Source organism: Sesamum indicum, linkage group LG3 (assembly GCF_026168435.1).
Source record: "Sesamum indicum cultivar Baizhima isolate 11 linkage group LG3, ASM2616843v1, whole genome shotgun sequence".
NCBI classification, from domain to species: Eukaryota; Viridiplantae; Streptophyta; class Magnoliopsida; order Lamiales; family Pedaliaceae; genus Sesamum; species Sesamum indicum.
The window spans coordinates 18478633-18494722 of record NC_142659.1 but is presented as its reverse complement, the minus strand read 5'-3'; the positions used below and the strand labels follow the sequence as shown (position 1 = coordinate 18494722).

Genomic DNA, 16090 nt, shown 5'->3' with positions numbered 1-16090 from the left:
ACTCTTCACTTTTAAAATGTGGGAAGGTGAATAACTTTTCCTTTTAAATAAAAAAATAATACTTTATTTGTCGAGAATATTTTTTTTATTCTTAATACTTATTTACTTTTGTAAACCTTAAGTTAACTTTTTCTAAATTTATTCTTCTTTTTTGTTAGTATATAATTGAAATTTAGTGACGACTAATATGTTAATATATAGTTATTTCGAACCTCTTACTTTTAAATAATATAGTTCATTCTCAATTTTATAGAGTTTTCCCTTATTTTAGTAATATTAATTATACATATTATATATATATATATATATTGCATTCTTTCATTGATATCTTTTTATTTCTAAATATTTTAAAATTTATTGATATACTAATTTTTTATTATTTTTAAGAAGAAATCATATAAATTGATGAATAAATAAAAGGTGGTCACCAAAAAGACAAAATTATAATAAAAAGAAAAACTATTTAGTAGTTCTAATTTCTCCTAAAATATTGTTCATGGTCTAAGTGGGTTAGAGGTATTAAAACTATTAAATTATTTTTTTATAGAATTAATTATTCTTATATAATTAATTTTAATTTATTATTAAAAAATTATTTAAGTAAGGACATACGTATCTTTTCACAATGGAAAACAAACACTTAGAGAATTCGTACTTTTATATATAGTATAGATATATATTATGAACATACATAAAATGCGCCATACTTACTGTAAAGATTAAAGAACAATGAGTTTTCTCTAAAGTTTATCATAATTTTAAATACATTCTCATTATTTGAAAAATTACAAATATTTTTTTGTAACAGTCTATTGTATAAAGTATTTGTTAGAGCATTTTTTAATTTCAAGAGGGTATTTGTTATTTTTCAAACATTGAATGAATATTTATAATTATAGCAAACTTCAGAAGAGGCGATTGTAATTTAGCCCATAATAAAACCATCCACACCAACCTTATAAAACAATCTTTACAACAACTTCCCTTGAAAATATTTCAAATTAAACTTCATATAATCATTTTTTTTTAAACATCAAACAAAAGAATAGACATGTGGTGTTGGTTCGTATTCAACTTAAATTTTGAATTATCATATCCAAACACGTAGGACATATACGAACACATACTCACATGCAATGCATTTATCAAATTCAAAATGGATTCAGCTTTGGAAACGTTCCGATGTGATTAATTTTTCGTAGGGATATTGAATAGTTACAGGTAAACGATTCGCGTGGGACAAGGTAATCATGAAATGTTGATCAATATACCTGGTAGCTCGTATTATTTGCTGACAAGAATTTAAGAACTGAGTTAGCATAGAGAACATATCTGAATAGCTATAAATAATTTTACTTGCTTCTTTCTCTTGTTTGAGACAATTTGTGAAAATAGAATATTCTATTCCTTTACAGTGAAAGATGTTAGGACGAAGTTGTTAATAATAATTTACCTAGAAAAATAGGTAAAAGAAATTTCCATCCAAGATGTAATAGTTGGTCCATTCTCGCTCTATCCCCATTCCATTTACTTGCGAGTTTGGAGTGGGGACTAAAAAGGATACATCAGATGAAGGAGATGGCTCCGTACGGGAAGACCGAAGGGACTTTTTCTTTGTAAAAATCTAGAACCAAAAGCTAAAACAAGGGCTCAAAAGCAAAAAGAGGGACAAGAATGCAGGCATATAGTCTACTATAAGGAAGGCACAGAAGAAGACAGATAGGGCAAGAGGGATAGTGAAAGAGAAAACCAAAAAATGTGGGCACTTTCTGTCGCGCAATCCATCATTGGCTAAACAATTATTTGGTTAGGACTGCACGGTTTAATTAGACATGAAAAAGAGTTGCAATAACCCGCAGGGGGGCAGTGGTGAAGAACATCCAGTTTGTGATTCAACCAAAATACACCAAGAAGAGAAGATCACTTATCCATCTTAAGACAAATTGTTGACATGTTAAATTTCTGCTTCTGCAGAGAATAAAATACGTTGAAGCAATGGCTGAACTAAGTTTGATGAATTGGCCCAATGAGGAACCGTGACTTAATCATCCGTACCCCCAATGAAAAGTTACAAGATTAAGCTAAGTCTAGACCCTACATCTTTCTTGCTGTTAATCGAACATGCTTATCAGCCATGTTAAAAATACATCCTCTAAGATTTATCCTCTGGCTTTCTTTGGAGAATGACCAGTCTTGCGCTTGTGACGACTGAAATCAGACACAAACCGGAATGTCTGGCCACAGCCAGCCTCGGTGCAAACATAAGGTCGAGCCCCTGTATGGACTCGAATGTGTTCGGTTCTAGCCCACGCCCACTTGAACGTCATTTTGCAGCCTTTCCAAGGACATTTCAGAGGACGGTCATCCATGTGAACACGTCGATGCTGCACCAGATACTTGTGAGAGAAGAATTTCTTACCACATCCCTTCACCGGGCAGATATTCTTTTTATGCAAAGCAAGCTCCTGCTTCGACCCGAAACTCATTGTGCATCCCTCCATGTCACATGCGTACTCTGCTTCCTCGTCTTTAAGTTTTGCCTTAGAAGGAACCTTGACAGGTGGAACTTTCTTTGTCTTGATATCTTTTTGCTGCTTCTTTAGTACTGGTTTTGCATTAGTCGACCTGGGTCCTGAGGCTTTACAAGCCTTTGTTGTTCGTTTCCTCAGTCGTGTGCTTGGACCACCTTCGAGCTCATCATCATCAACAAGTGAGTTAGCTTGTTGCTTGCTTCTCTTTTTACTTTTCAGTGGCTCAGGAGTCTCCTTGTTCGTTTTCCGAGCTCCACGTTTACTCTTAATTTGCTTCCAAGAGTTGCTGAGTGGAAAATCTTCTGAAGACGCATCTAAATTTTCATCGGCCTCAAAAGTATCTTTCTTCAGTAGCTTGGTTCCATGCCTTTTCTTAATTTGATTGCAAGAGTTACTGAGTTGAATTTCTTCAGATGATTCATCTAAATCTTCAGACTCGGGATTCTCTTCCTTCAATCTCCTGGATCCACGCTTTCTTTTAATTACCTTATTGCAGTTACTGAGTGGAAAGCCTATAGAAGGTTCATCCATTTTTCCAGCCTCAAGAGATTTTTCTTTCACGTGTGAGCTATTTTCTGCATTATTCTTTCTCTTTCTACTGGTTTTGCAAATCGCAGACGCCACTCCAGCTGCTTGGCTGCTTTGTGATAATCTCTCAGACTTCAAATTCGGCTTGATCCAGGCAGTAAATTCTGACTCCTCCTCCTGTTCTTGCGAATCCTTGTTAAGGAGCAGTGGGTGAGCTTGACTCGACATCCAAACTTTGCCACACCATTTTCCAGCAACAACTATCTTCTTTTGCCTGCCTACACACTTTCCTTCCAGCTCATCTAATGCCGCAGAGCTATCAATTGGAGAACTGCGTCCAAAGGCACTGTATATAACAAAGTTGAAATGCATCTGCTTAGAGTAGAGAGGCGAGCGGCTAAGATTGGCACTGAAGAAGAGGTTGATGCCCATTTTCACAGCCCAGTCTCCATTGCCATGAATGGCATTTTCACTCTCTAAAGCTAGCCGCATAATTTCTTCGTCCTCCTCAGTTGCCTCCCGGAATGAGATTTCACTCCAGAGCCAATCACTTTCCAATTCTTCCGCAACTTTCTTTGCTTGAGATTCTAATTTAGGAAAATCTGCATATATTACCCAAAAGAACATATTATGACGAATGCAAAATAAAAGTCAACTTTCTTTGCTTGAGATTCTAATTTAGGAAAGTCTTGATATATTACCCAAAAGAACATATTATGGAGAATGTAAAACAGAAATTGATGACAGAAAATACTAAAGAACAATCTCATGGGACTTGTTTTCTTCTTTTTTTTTTCCATACCTTTAGTGGGGTTATGGGCAAAGGATATCTTGAACCCAAGACATGTCCAATCAAAAAACCTAAGGTATGGCCTTCTCACCAGATCAACGTCACACATAATACAACCACATGATGCAAGTTAGCCACCTCCACCCAAAACAATTAGCTAAGCATCAACAATAAAAGATGTTTTTCCCCTATGGATCTTTTGCCAAGTCCAATTAACAATGATGACCCACTAAAGCTCATATTCACAATTTACTGAGATACGGTAGTTTATACTCTACAACATTAGTCGGTCACCAGCCAAAGGTACTTCACATTGTTCACATGAAATATATCTTCACTCTCTCCAAGTTCGTCAAAAATTATATTCCGCTTGAGGGAATGGAGTATGCGCAGGACAAACATTTGTTTAAACTCTCAATTAAATAAAACATCAGAAAAGATTTAGATAATGTATCCAATAGTTGTTCACATATAAGATCTCGGAAAATCTCACCTGGATGACACACAAGAAACACATGGGCTCCACCAATCTGACTGAGTCGCTTTTCTACTTGCAGAGCATGCTGAAGACAGAAGACATGCAAGCGATAAGAATCTTCATCAGATCTTGCAGGAAAAGGTGTATTTTTGTCCTCTAATGGTGTCAAACCAGTACTAACTGTTGCTTCAGTCTTATGGGTTAAAGAATTTGAGGTGTCATGTCGTGATTTCGTTCGATGTCTAGACCTATGGGTACAAGAATTTGACTCAACCACAGTACAATTGTCCGTTGGAAACTCATCAGAACAGTTAGAACTTTGGGGATCTCCATCGTTGCACTTTGCTATAGGTGGGCCAAACATTGCATTAGAATCAGAAATTTGTGAAGACATTTCCTTCCGGCAGTTAAGTTTTGAATCAATATTGTCACAAGCATGTCCATCTTCAGGGCTATCGCTTTTACTGGTTCCACAGCCATCAACAGGAAGATCAGCTTCAGTCTCTTCCTCCTCGGAGTCCGAAGAATTACCATATGTTAAAGCTAATAGGCCAAGTGATGAGGGCTCTTTATGTGCCTTGCTATTGGAGACCATCCCCACACTCTCCCCATTCACAGATCGAATCTGATCTGCAGATATTGGCACATCAGAAGGGCCATGTTTCTTTCTAAGCACCAACCCTGCAAATGATCACAAGAAAGTTCAAATCATGTCGCAGACATATCTCCATTTAATGCCATAGTTTTTTTTTTCTAATAAAGAACTCTACAAGTTGTCATGCACTGCATTCAGAATTGAATGTTGCACCAGAAAATTGTAATTAGCAAACTAGGCATACTGAATACTAGTATTATGCAAAATGAAAGTATAATTACTCTTTATTGCCCTTTCGATTTCTATTACTATGTCTATATTAAATGCAAAATAAAGAATTGAAGCCTTCAAATCAATTCAATTAAATCACATCATAAACTTTGGAGTTGTGAAGTCTCATGGGATGGTTGTATAGCCAACAAATCATTTTCACCTTATGGGCATACGACATACGACAGTCATAGAATAGATGTGCTATTGGATCTAATTCCAATGAAAGAAATGTATATCAGGATGCAATGAAGATTATTAATGCTGCTATATATTGATGTATTCACATATACAAGCACAATTATCCATTATGCAAGTGCATAGGTTAGAGGTGAGATCACAGCTTCTACTAACTACAAGATTAGCAAACAAAACCAGCAGAAATCGACAATTAAAGAATATAATACAAAGTAGACTCTGATACTATATATTTTCATACAGAAAATACCTGAACCAAGGTTTGTGTTGGGAGACTTTGCATGTCTGGTGTGATTATGGTCATCATCACCTGTACCCCAATAACTAAATTTGCTACAATCAGCTGACATTAGGTAATGAGCAGCTGCTTCTGTCGGTTGGACAATAGCAGCACAAGCAAAACACAAGATCCCACAAGTGACACATGAAAATAGTCCCTGCTCATGTTGAGAAGCTCTCTTTATTTCAGAATCTATCTGCTCTGCACAAGGAGCCATAGAAGGAACCTCACTACTACTACACAAAGAAGAAACTGATTTTCTATTCACAGCATGTCCTCTAGGTTGTTTTATTCCATGCTTCCTGTCTAGCAAAAATTCATCACGAGCATCATAGCTTGCAGTCTTCAACTCAAGATCGGGACTGCATAAACTGGGGAATAACCTAGATTTGGCTGTCGACTGGAATCCAGATGATGTGTTGTTATAAATCGAGTGACTCAGAGAATTTTGAGGAAGGAGCACAATAGATGATCCTTTGCCAAGACTATGAAGCATATCATTATTCTGCATCATGTCCTGCAAAAATAGTTCTTTGATCAACATTTCTCCTTCCCCTTTCTTTCTATCTTTTAGCCGAGAACTCCGGGGTCCCATAGCAATGCTCTTCGGAACTCTGCATAAAATATAGATAAAAACAATCAAGGAAACCAATTCACATATCATAACAATACTACATAACTTTATGCGAATATGGTAGCTGGGATCACATGGATGACTGTGGATGGAACCAGAATTCAGTCTAGTGCTACATGCAAAGATAGAACTGAGATGAGATGTTAACAAAAGAGTTCATTGTGGATCGAAAACAAAAATTATCTCAATTTTTTCATAAGACCAAAGGATCCAACATGAAATTTTAAGGATATATGAAAAGCGGATATTCACATAGATAAATGAGGAAAAAATGTCGTAGATAATGAAGATTGAACCACTGCTGCCCAGTGGTCTGTATGATTCACAAAGAAAATAAAAAGGCAGTTAGTTACTTTCTAAAAACACATAAGCTTCTTCTGATTACATTTTCAATAAACTTATCTCAACAACTGCTTATCATCCTGAAAGGGAAGCATGAATTTGAATGCAATTTAGAGCTCTTATCATCCTAAAAGGGAAGCGTGAATTTGGAATGCAATTTAGAGCTCCAAATCATAAAGATTATAACTATGTCCTTACCATTCCGGAATTCAGTAAGGTTTACCAAATGTGGATTAAGAATACACAATTAAGACGAGATCCATTTCCTAAAATAAGAGGGAGACACTGAGGGACTGATTTAACTTGGCGTAAGAGGGTAAGAAAGAAAATGAGACTTTGCATTGGATAGTGGACCTGGATATGAATCATTGACAATAAAATCTAGCATATCATAGGAAGGGGGACAAGTCTATCATGGCTTCTTCAATTTCAACCAAATTATATAGGTGAAAAGACTACACAAGCATCTATGTGCATATGTAGAAGAGTCGCTATGCTCATCCTGAGATACATCTAATTCCTTCACATTATTGATTGAGGATTACCACTTTTGCTCTAGCAAAGTTTCATTGAAAAATGAACTTTGAATTAGTTTAGGAAAAGTAGCTAATAAATACAAGAAAAGAATGCCTGTAAAATAATAAATTTTCAAAAGACCATTTTCAAAGTGAAACAAGAAGAGATTCACATGTAACAAGAAAACAAACCTAGAACATAAGGAAAGTGCTAGATCATATAACAACTGGAAGTGAGACACCATTGGAGGACAATTAATAGCTGCCCTACGTATTGCAGCTTCTTTTGCAAACCTCAACCATTCAGGAGTAGCAATATTAGCAGCCTCTCCACAATTAAATCCTAAAACAATAGATCATATAAACAAAATAGCACTTTATTTGTCAGATATTGATAATAAATAACTTGTGTAGATAGATCAATGTAAATATTGAAAGGAATAAGGCATTACAAGTGCCTTACCATGACTGAACCCCGAGTGATAAGCTCTTGGGAAAGTGACAACAAATTCCCCCGCATTTTGCACCAGCCTAAGTCAAGGAAAACATCGATTTAAGAGATTGACTACCATGCAACCAAATATTGAAAAACTAAAGATGCAAAAAACAACAAAATGGAAGAGATTCCTAAACAATATTAGCTACTCATAGCATCTAATTCTATCTATTGATTTTCAATGGATAAAACTATGTCTAGTTGCATGCTTAGTCCTCAAAGGTACATAAAAGATTCTGACTGTACTTATATACACTCTTCTAATGATGACATCTCTTTTGCAAGAAAAAAACCTTGCCGCTACTGCCTAACCCAATACCACCAAATTTTTACATCCAAATATGGACTTGAATTATGCTCCTTCAACCCTTGAAGAGCATAAAAAGATAGAAGTAACAGGAGGACCAACACACCTATCCCTTCAAAGGAGTAGCTAGCAACTACCAATGAACTAATGAATGAGGTTCTCCTTAAGAACCCAGCAATACAGTTCTGTGGGGCACAAATGATAAACAGGATATGATAGCAAATCAATAGTCACCTGCAGCATGGAACACCAGCACTAAGAAGCACTTCCGGGGACATCACTGTGGTCTTCTCACCAAGTGTAGCAAATGTAACTGAAACAAAATTAACTGATGAAGTTCATTGGAAAAGTTTAAATCAGAGGTGGAAGACAAAAAGAATCTGATTTTATTTTCAGCAGTTAGTTGACCATGATATCCAACCTCATACCCCCGGATAAAGCGCAATCATGGGCCAGGAAAGATAGTGGTGAAAAATTTATAATACTTGTCTATATGCAGCATGAAAGACTTCTATAACTCTTATACCCGAGCACAACTAGTACATTTCTTATTTGTTTCCTTTTAATTTTTACCCTTGGGGTGAGAAGGATCCATGCAAAGAAGCATCACTTCTATATACTGAACTTGCACCCTGTTGACATGGCAACCTAAAAGGAGTAATTCATAAAATTAAAGAGAACTATAATAATATAGATTTAAACATTGTTAGATAATTATTTTATCAGTTATATTGATAAAATAATATCAACGCCAGAATCTATCACCTCCCAACCAAAAAATGTAGTGGGATAAAGCAAAACATCTCTAAAGAAAAGGCTTTTACACAGAACAATTTTCAGATGGCCACCAAGAAATTTGAATTTTTTAATAAACCAAAAATAGAAAGAAAGAACTGTTGCAATTTATTTATAGTTGTAGCCTCTCAGACATGAGCATGTTTAATCAAAGATAATCAATTCTCAGATTAACGGGCAAAAATGTTTACATTAAAGACCAGATATAGAGCATAGAACGGCTGCTGATTTTTCATATATAAGAAGGGCAGAGAACAGAGGAGCCCAGCTATAGGAAAGTACTGTTGTTTCAGAAGGAGAATCTAGCTATAGAAAATTACTATTGCTTCAATAATGAAAGAATCCTAAACTTCACCCCGGGAGTTTGCAGATCGCCTGTTAGAGCTCGGGATAATGTTGCTCATTTGAAGTTTGGAGTGTGGCTCCTAAACCTAGAAACATGTATCCTTATTAATCAGTATCAGTTTTCTATTTTGAAGGATGATAATGATCCTTTTGGAGATGATAGAGTGGGATGTCATGTGCTGCATATCATAGAGGACAGAATAGTCTAGAGAAATTGCTCTCATTGTAAGCAACTATGAAATGATAGGTATTGTTAAGGCACACAAAATTGGGATTTCAAAATAATTTATGCTTCTTGCAAAGTGAAGCAAGACTAGAAGAATTTTGAGATATCTGTAGGTTTTGTAACAACTCGTATTAGCTTTTTTCACCCTTATCCTAGAGTTTTAGTTATGGTGCCAATATCCCTCCCAGATCAGTTTTTATTTGTAATAATGGGCAGGGGTCAAGGCCTGAAGCCATTGATAAGAGGGGGTAAGGGGGGACTGAAATCTCAAGCGAACACCTGATTAATTGTTTCAAAGTTTCAGATCCTTCAGCATGTTCAGAAAATATAAATGCACGTCACATTATTTTAGCAAGCAAATACAATATAGGTGTTTTGGTGTAGCTGATCATAAACAAATGTCGAGTAGCATAATCATTCATGATTTATGTTCTCATTTAGCTGCACAAGTCAATAATTACCAAATAAAACAATACTTGAGGAGACGCTCATCACTTTCAATCTTACCAAAATTGACTAAGCTTCATACACGAATATCACGAGTAGTATCTAACATCCGACAGCGACTGACTAGAGAAGCTTACTGATTTGTCCTAATAGTTGCACACCAAAAAACCCAGAGACTTAATTGCCTACACGTGTACATAAGTTCAACATTTTATATATCAACTGGCATATCATATTTTGAGAAGGGAATATTAAAAGCATATGCTGACAGTATGCATACTTTTGTAGGCAATTTCAACATATATCATTATTGTACTCGGAACACCAAAGCATCAATCATCCTCTAAACTGCTCCGTACTTTACGAATTAGAGATATGCACCAAATTACCCTACATTCAGCTCCAACTAACATACCGAATTCTACAGCACAACAGTGTAATTGGCATTTCAATTGTGATAAAAAGCATGCATCACATAAATGAGGCTAATATTTGCATATATCTCAACTTTAATATGGTAATTACTATCTTACCCAGAGGGTTTATCTCCCCACCATATCCATGCTCCCTGATCACTTCTTCAAAGGCAACAGCTGCCTCCCGCGGCACACCATACCATGTCTTCCCCGCACCCATATGCAAATAATTCAAGCTGTGCAAGTCGTGATCCTCAACATGCCAAGCAAACCAACTAAACATCATTGCAACATAAACCATTGGCGAAGTTACTCCTGGGATTTCCTCCTTCATGAACCTCAATAGCGACAAGTTCTCTCTTGACACTCTCCTCATATTCCACTCAGTCTCACCCACAGTAATTGTACTCTCATTCTTCTTCCCACAACCCTTCTGTGCCACAAAAGCCGATCCCGGCATGTCATTTGCATACTCCACCTGAAAGGGCTTATCAACCGTGGCATTCCAGTAAACAGTTTCCATTTCCAGAGCATTCAACCCCTTTTTGGCATACTTCTTGAGATAAATCTTCTCGAAATTCTTGGCCTTGACTTCAAATTCAGTAAGGGTGTACTTCTCCCCACTCTGCCACACGGGTTTCTGCACAGGGCGGTGCTTTCTCGGGCAAAAACCGATCTGCTGCTGCCGCGTGGTGAAAGTCGGACCTGATTCCGGGTCAGTGGACCGGGCCAAAAGGGACTTGTTCAAATTAGCAATAACAGTTTTCTTGGAAGCTGCAGGCACTGGGGGGACTATTTTGCAAATACCATACTTTGAGGCCTCCTTCTCAATCTTGAAAATGTAGGCAATTGGATCTTGAAACTCAGCCAAAGTAGGGTGATACTCTGGTGCCACTGGCATAGATTTCAGCCATGGAGAAACCTCAATATTCCCACCACCACTTACCTCTGCAGCCATTAACAAACCAAATAAACCCAACTAAGAAACCTCAGAAATCATACAAACTTATCCACACACAAACACAAACAAGCATCTACTGAACGTTTGTATATGCATGTATCTACATGTGAGATCTGAGGGGTTCATAAGGGAAGCATTGCAGACAGCAGAGAGAAGCAGAGAAGTCAAAGAATAGTTCTCGGCGAATCTCCCTTTGCTCTATTCTCTCATTTTCTGAAGTGGGTTCCTGTTATATTTTAGTAAGCACTCCTTTTCTCTCTCTCTCCCCCCTGCTTTTCTCGGTTTTCTTTCCTCTGTTTTTGGGTGAGAAGTGAACAGAGGAAAGGGGAAATGAAGGTGGGAGGGTGAAAACTTGTGAGTGTGGGTGGGGGGGGGTGAGGGGGGTTTTATGGGTGGGTTGGGGTGAAATGGTGGGAAGCGGACAGTGGTTTCGGGGGTCAAACGACTGTTTTACCAGTGGGGTTTTACTTTGTTTTGGATTTTTCTTGTTGTTCATTTCAAGGAACCAAAGAGTAAAGAGGGGGGGGTATCTTCTGTATTTTGCAAAAGTGCCCTTGGATTTTCTTTTGTTATCTTTTATGCCCCTAAGTTTGTTTTTATGATAATGGAGGAGTAGAGAAATTACGAATTAATTGAAATTTTCTGCTTTAAGTGCCGGTTTGGCTCTGTGGATGAATAGCTCGAATATGAGTTTTGGATGCAAATGCAATTTTTTGTTTTGTTTGGCCCACTTTTTAATAATCACACTCGGGATTGAATTTTATCAAAATTACATTTTGATAATTTTATTCCCACTGCAATTATTTTTTATCTAATTACTCATTCTGTCCATTAAGTAATTTTTTTAAGGATAAATTACAACAACTTCTTCTGAAATTTGACATAATTACAAATACCCCCTCATTGTTTGAAAAATTATCAATATCCCTCTGATTTTAATTATCGTCTAACAATTGACCCAATCCATTAAGTTTTCATCAATTTTTCATGGTGAATTGACTAAAATGCCCTTATAGATAAAAAAATAAAATTTTATTTATTTATTTTTTTTTTTTTTTCATGGACTAAGTTTTATAATTTTAAAATTTTGTCATCCATCCCATTTTTTATAAGTTTTTAATTTTTTTTTAAAAAAATAGAGAAATACAGTAAGGGCAAAGTTGATAATTTCATACCTCTATCCAAGGACTATATAATTTCATCAAACATCAAGCGGTATTTGTAATTTTTCAAACAACGAGAGGGTATTCGTAATTATGTCAAACCTCAGATGAGGTCGATGTAATTTATTCTTTTTTTAATTCTTTCGTTAACCGTTAGTTTAAGAATTTAACTATTATTTGCATTTGGATAATCAATTATGCAATTATGAATACAAACCTTAGAATATTTCTTTTTTAAGTCTTTTGTTCCAAAATTATTCTTTTGTAATCAATTATCTTAATTATGGAGGTGTTTGCAATAACTAAAAATAACATTTTATTAGCTTATTGTTGAAAGTAAATTAAAAAAAAAAAGGGAAAAATGGATTTTTTTTATTCCACACAATAGAAGGTGTTGTGCATTTGATTCCACAATTTACAGACTTATACATTTGGTCCTATAAGATAAAATTTTGTAGCATTTTTGGTACTATGGGATAAAAATTATGACATATTTAGTCCAATAGAAATCATATATTCTTATTAAAAAATAAAAACATAAAAAAAATATATGAGCAATGAGCTTAGCTCAGGTCTTGAGCTCGAGCTAAAGCCCTTTTCTAGCAAACTTATCAAGCTCAAGCACGAGCTCGAGCTTGAAATTTTGGCCAAGTTCGGGTCGAGCTCGACTCGTTTGCACCTTTATCTCTAACCAAGTGCACTGCTAATTTCCCTCAATGCTGACCGAAGTATGTAAATTATGATGGGCTCTCTGAGATTTGTCATAATAATAAGTATTTTTTTAAAGAATAAAAAATAATTACAAATACTCTGTTGAAATTATAAATATCCTCACGCGACAGCCCATTGCAGAGGTATTTGTTAGAATATTTATAATTTAAAAAAAATAAAAAAATATTTATAATTATAACAAAATTCAAAAAACTCATTATAATTTTTTCAGTAAAAACATAGATCACGTTACCCTCCCCCCTTGTTTTATGTTGCTCTCTTTTATATGAAGAAAAAGAAAAGCAAAATTCTTGTGAAAGTCTATATTTTCATCTTTCGAGTTGTATTTAGGCAAGATTTGACACTTGAAAATAGGGTTAAATACAACTTACCCTCTATATTATATGAAATAAGCAAATGACCCCTGTAAAAAAGGAATTAGCAAATTATTCCACTGCGTTTTAAAAATGAGGCAAATTAAACCTTATCAATGGTTTAGATAGGAGATATTTTGCTTCTTTTTTCAAAACATAGGGGGCAATTTGCTATTTTATTTTTTACAGGAATTTTTTTGCTCGTTTCCCATATTATAGGGGGGTAAATTGTATTTATCCCCTTGGAAATATATCGGCGTACCAATATATTTATTTATTTATATTTTTAGGTACAAAAATGATAAGACAACTATAGCATCCCGTAAGTATGGATTATACCTGCATCATGTATACGGATGTAAATGAGTTGGACGAGCTCAAATTTTTTAAAATTTAGTTAGATCTTAAACTTAACCTTGTTAAAAAGAATATTTTAGATTAATATATAAAATAATATTAAAATAATAACTATTTTTGAAATATTTATTAATTATATCAGATTGACAAAAGGTAAATAGTTATGGATCTACTAATAAAAATATACTCTTGATATTTTAAAACTAAATAGATGATTTAAAAATAATAATAATAATTAAATTATACAATACATTATAATAGTAATCATATAAATAAACATATGATATTTTCTAAAAATAAAATGAGTATGATTATAGAAATATATTTTTAAATATGATGACGGGATTTATATTTTGATATATCACTTATATAAAAATACTAGACGAAATTTTAACCGAGCACTAATCGATCTCATTATAAACATATATATAATAAAACACAAATGAAAATAAGTATAATTATCCAATCAGAATGCATTTTTTATTATCTTAAAAATTAATTCTTGAAAATTATCAATTTTAATGTAAGTTTATCAACAGTAGAATAGAAATACTGCATATAATGTTAGTACAAATATATACTTATAAACAAATATAAAAAATTTGTTAATTCACAAGTGGACGAGATTATGAATTGATATTAAAATACAACAATTATATGCATTACATTAAACTATTATTTATCTAAAGATTATCAAAATTATTGAATAAGCTTATATTTATATATATGTTAGATGTAATAAATGAAAATATCGTATTATAATATAAAATTAAAATATAAAATATTGATGAATATTATTTATAAAAACTTGATATAATATCAATTATGTAGTAAAATATATAAAAATACTAAAAATATTTTAACAAATAGAAAAAAAAAAAAAAAACTCTCAAACTTCTGGATACAACCATTTACGCTCAAGCTCAGCCTGTCAAGGAGCTCGAGCCGCCTTAAATCGAACTAAAAAATGTTCGAGCTTGAATTGAGCTTCGATCAAACAACTCACTCACATCCCTGGCCATTCGTGTTAGCCGGAGTTCTTATAATCGACTTACCACTACCAATAACCAAAGTTTAACCACATGAACTCAACATGCAAAACATATATTTAACCCCATTAAACAACTTCACAAGAATTCAAACCCACATTATGAGTTATATATTTATCATTTTCATTGTAAGTTTTTCTATTGCATGCACAATTTTTTTCCTAGTGATGATTTGTGTGTTTTTAGGCAATAATAACATTAGGAGATAAATGCATTTTTTGTCCTCGAACAGTTACTAATGCGATTTTAGTTCTCAAATAATTTAAAGTTGTAATTTTAGTTCTTAAACTTTAACTTTTTTTGCACTTTTGGTCATTTCGTTAACTTTTTCGTTAAACTTATCAAAAATTTCATTTAAAGTGAAAAACATGCTATTTTCCTTCATTTTGTGGTGTTTTTCGAGTTGTAATCCAATGGACCAATTTTTTTTTATTTTTTTCAAATTTTAAAAGAGAATAAACCAAAAAAATAAATTTAAACAACAAATTTTCTAAATAATCTTAACAAAAAATTATCAATAATTGGAAAATTGTCAATAAATTTTAGAAAAAATTGTTTATTCTCTTTCAAAGATTGAACAAAAATAGAAAAAATAGATGCGTCGAATTACAACTTGAAAAACACCACAAAATGAGAGAAAAATAGCAATTTTTCCACTTTAAATGAAATTTCCATTAAATTTAATGAAAAAATTAACAGAAGGACCAAAAGTGCCACAAAAATTAAAATTTGAAGATCAAAATTACAACCTTAAATTGTTTGAGGAGGAAAATCACATTAGTATCCATATTTGAGAACTAAAAACTCATTTATCCTAATATTTGTCATAGTTGCAATAGCATTGTTAGTGGGTCAAACATGTGAGACCTAGTACTTGGCTACACTTACAGGCTGACTTAAAAGATCTATAGTATACTCATTTTTAGAGCATATATAAAATATCAATTTTTTTTTTAAGAGTAAATTTTTGAAGTACTTCTATTAAATAAGACGTTGGAGTTTATAAAATACCAATATTAACAGTTTAGTAATTAATTTAAAGAAATCTGTTACAATTTTAAAAATAAGTTGGGCACTTCTTAGTTCTCTAGAAAAAGCTTATAAGCTTAGTAAATTTACCGACACTCTATCATATCTCATGAGCTCTCAAACATCTTATAACATGTACCTAAACGCCTTCTTACTTGTAAATAGAGTTTTCTGCATCCACAAAAATGTTGTACCCCTCGTAACGACACAAGCGTTCTCAAACATGGTTGACGGACGTCGAAACAAACAAGAA

At 34.0% G+C, this 16090-nt stretch overlaps 1 protein-coding gene across 2 annotated transcripts; it reads right to left on the bottom strand.

Moving 5' to 3' along the window:
- Positions 1-1902: 1902 nt before the first annotated feature.
- REF6 (relative of early flowering 6) lies at positions 1903-11523 on the bottom strand. Of its 2 annotated transcripts, XM_011074621.3 has the most exons (8): positions 11259-11523; positions 10311-11141; positions 8199-8277; positions 7625-7692; positions 7354-7504; positions 5641-6284; positions 4343-5008; positions 1903-3661 (listed from the first exon to the last, which is right to left on the bottom strand). In XM_011074621.3, the coding sequence occupies exons 2-8, from the start codon at positions 11092-11094 to the stop codon at positions 2160-2162; spliced, it is 3894 nt and encodes a 1297-aa protein (XP_011072923.2). In that variant the 5' UTR covers positions 11095-11141; positions 11259-11523; the 3' UTR covers positions 1903-2159. The 2 variants fall into 2 exon arrangements, with proteins under 2 accessions (XP_011072923.2, XP_011072922.2); XM_011074620.3 differs by having other exon boundaries at positions 10311-11523.
- Between the last annotated feature and the right edge of the window lie 4567 nt (positions 11524-16090).

Excerpts from the sequence above, each read along its gene's own strand:
- REF6 (XM_011074620.3), bottom strand. The coding sequence starts at position 11,151 with ATGGCTGCAGAGGTAAGTGGTGGTGGGAATATTGAGGTTTCTCCATGG. Across the intron at positions 7,693-8,198 it reads GCTGGTGTTCCATGCTGCAG|GCTGGTGCAAAATGCGGGGG; the intron begins GTGACTATTGAT and ends TCCTTGACTTAG. Across the intron at positions 6,285-7,353 it reads GCACTTTCCTTATGTTCTAG|AGTTCCGAAGAGCATTGCTA; the intron begins GTTTGTTTTCTT and ends TATTTTATGCAG.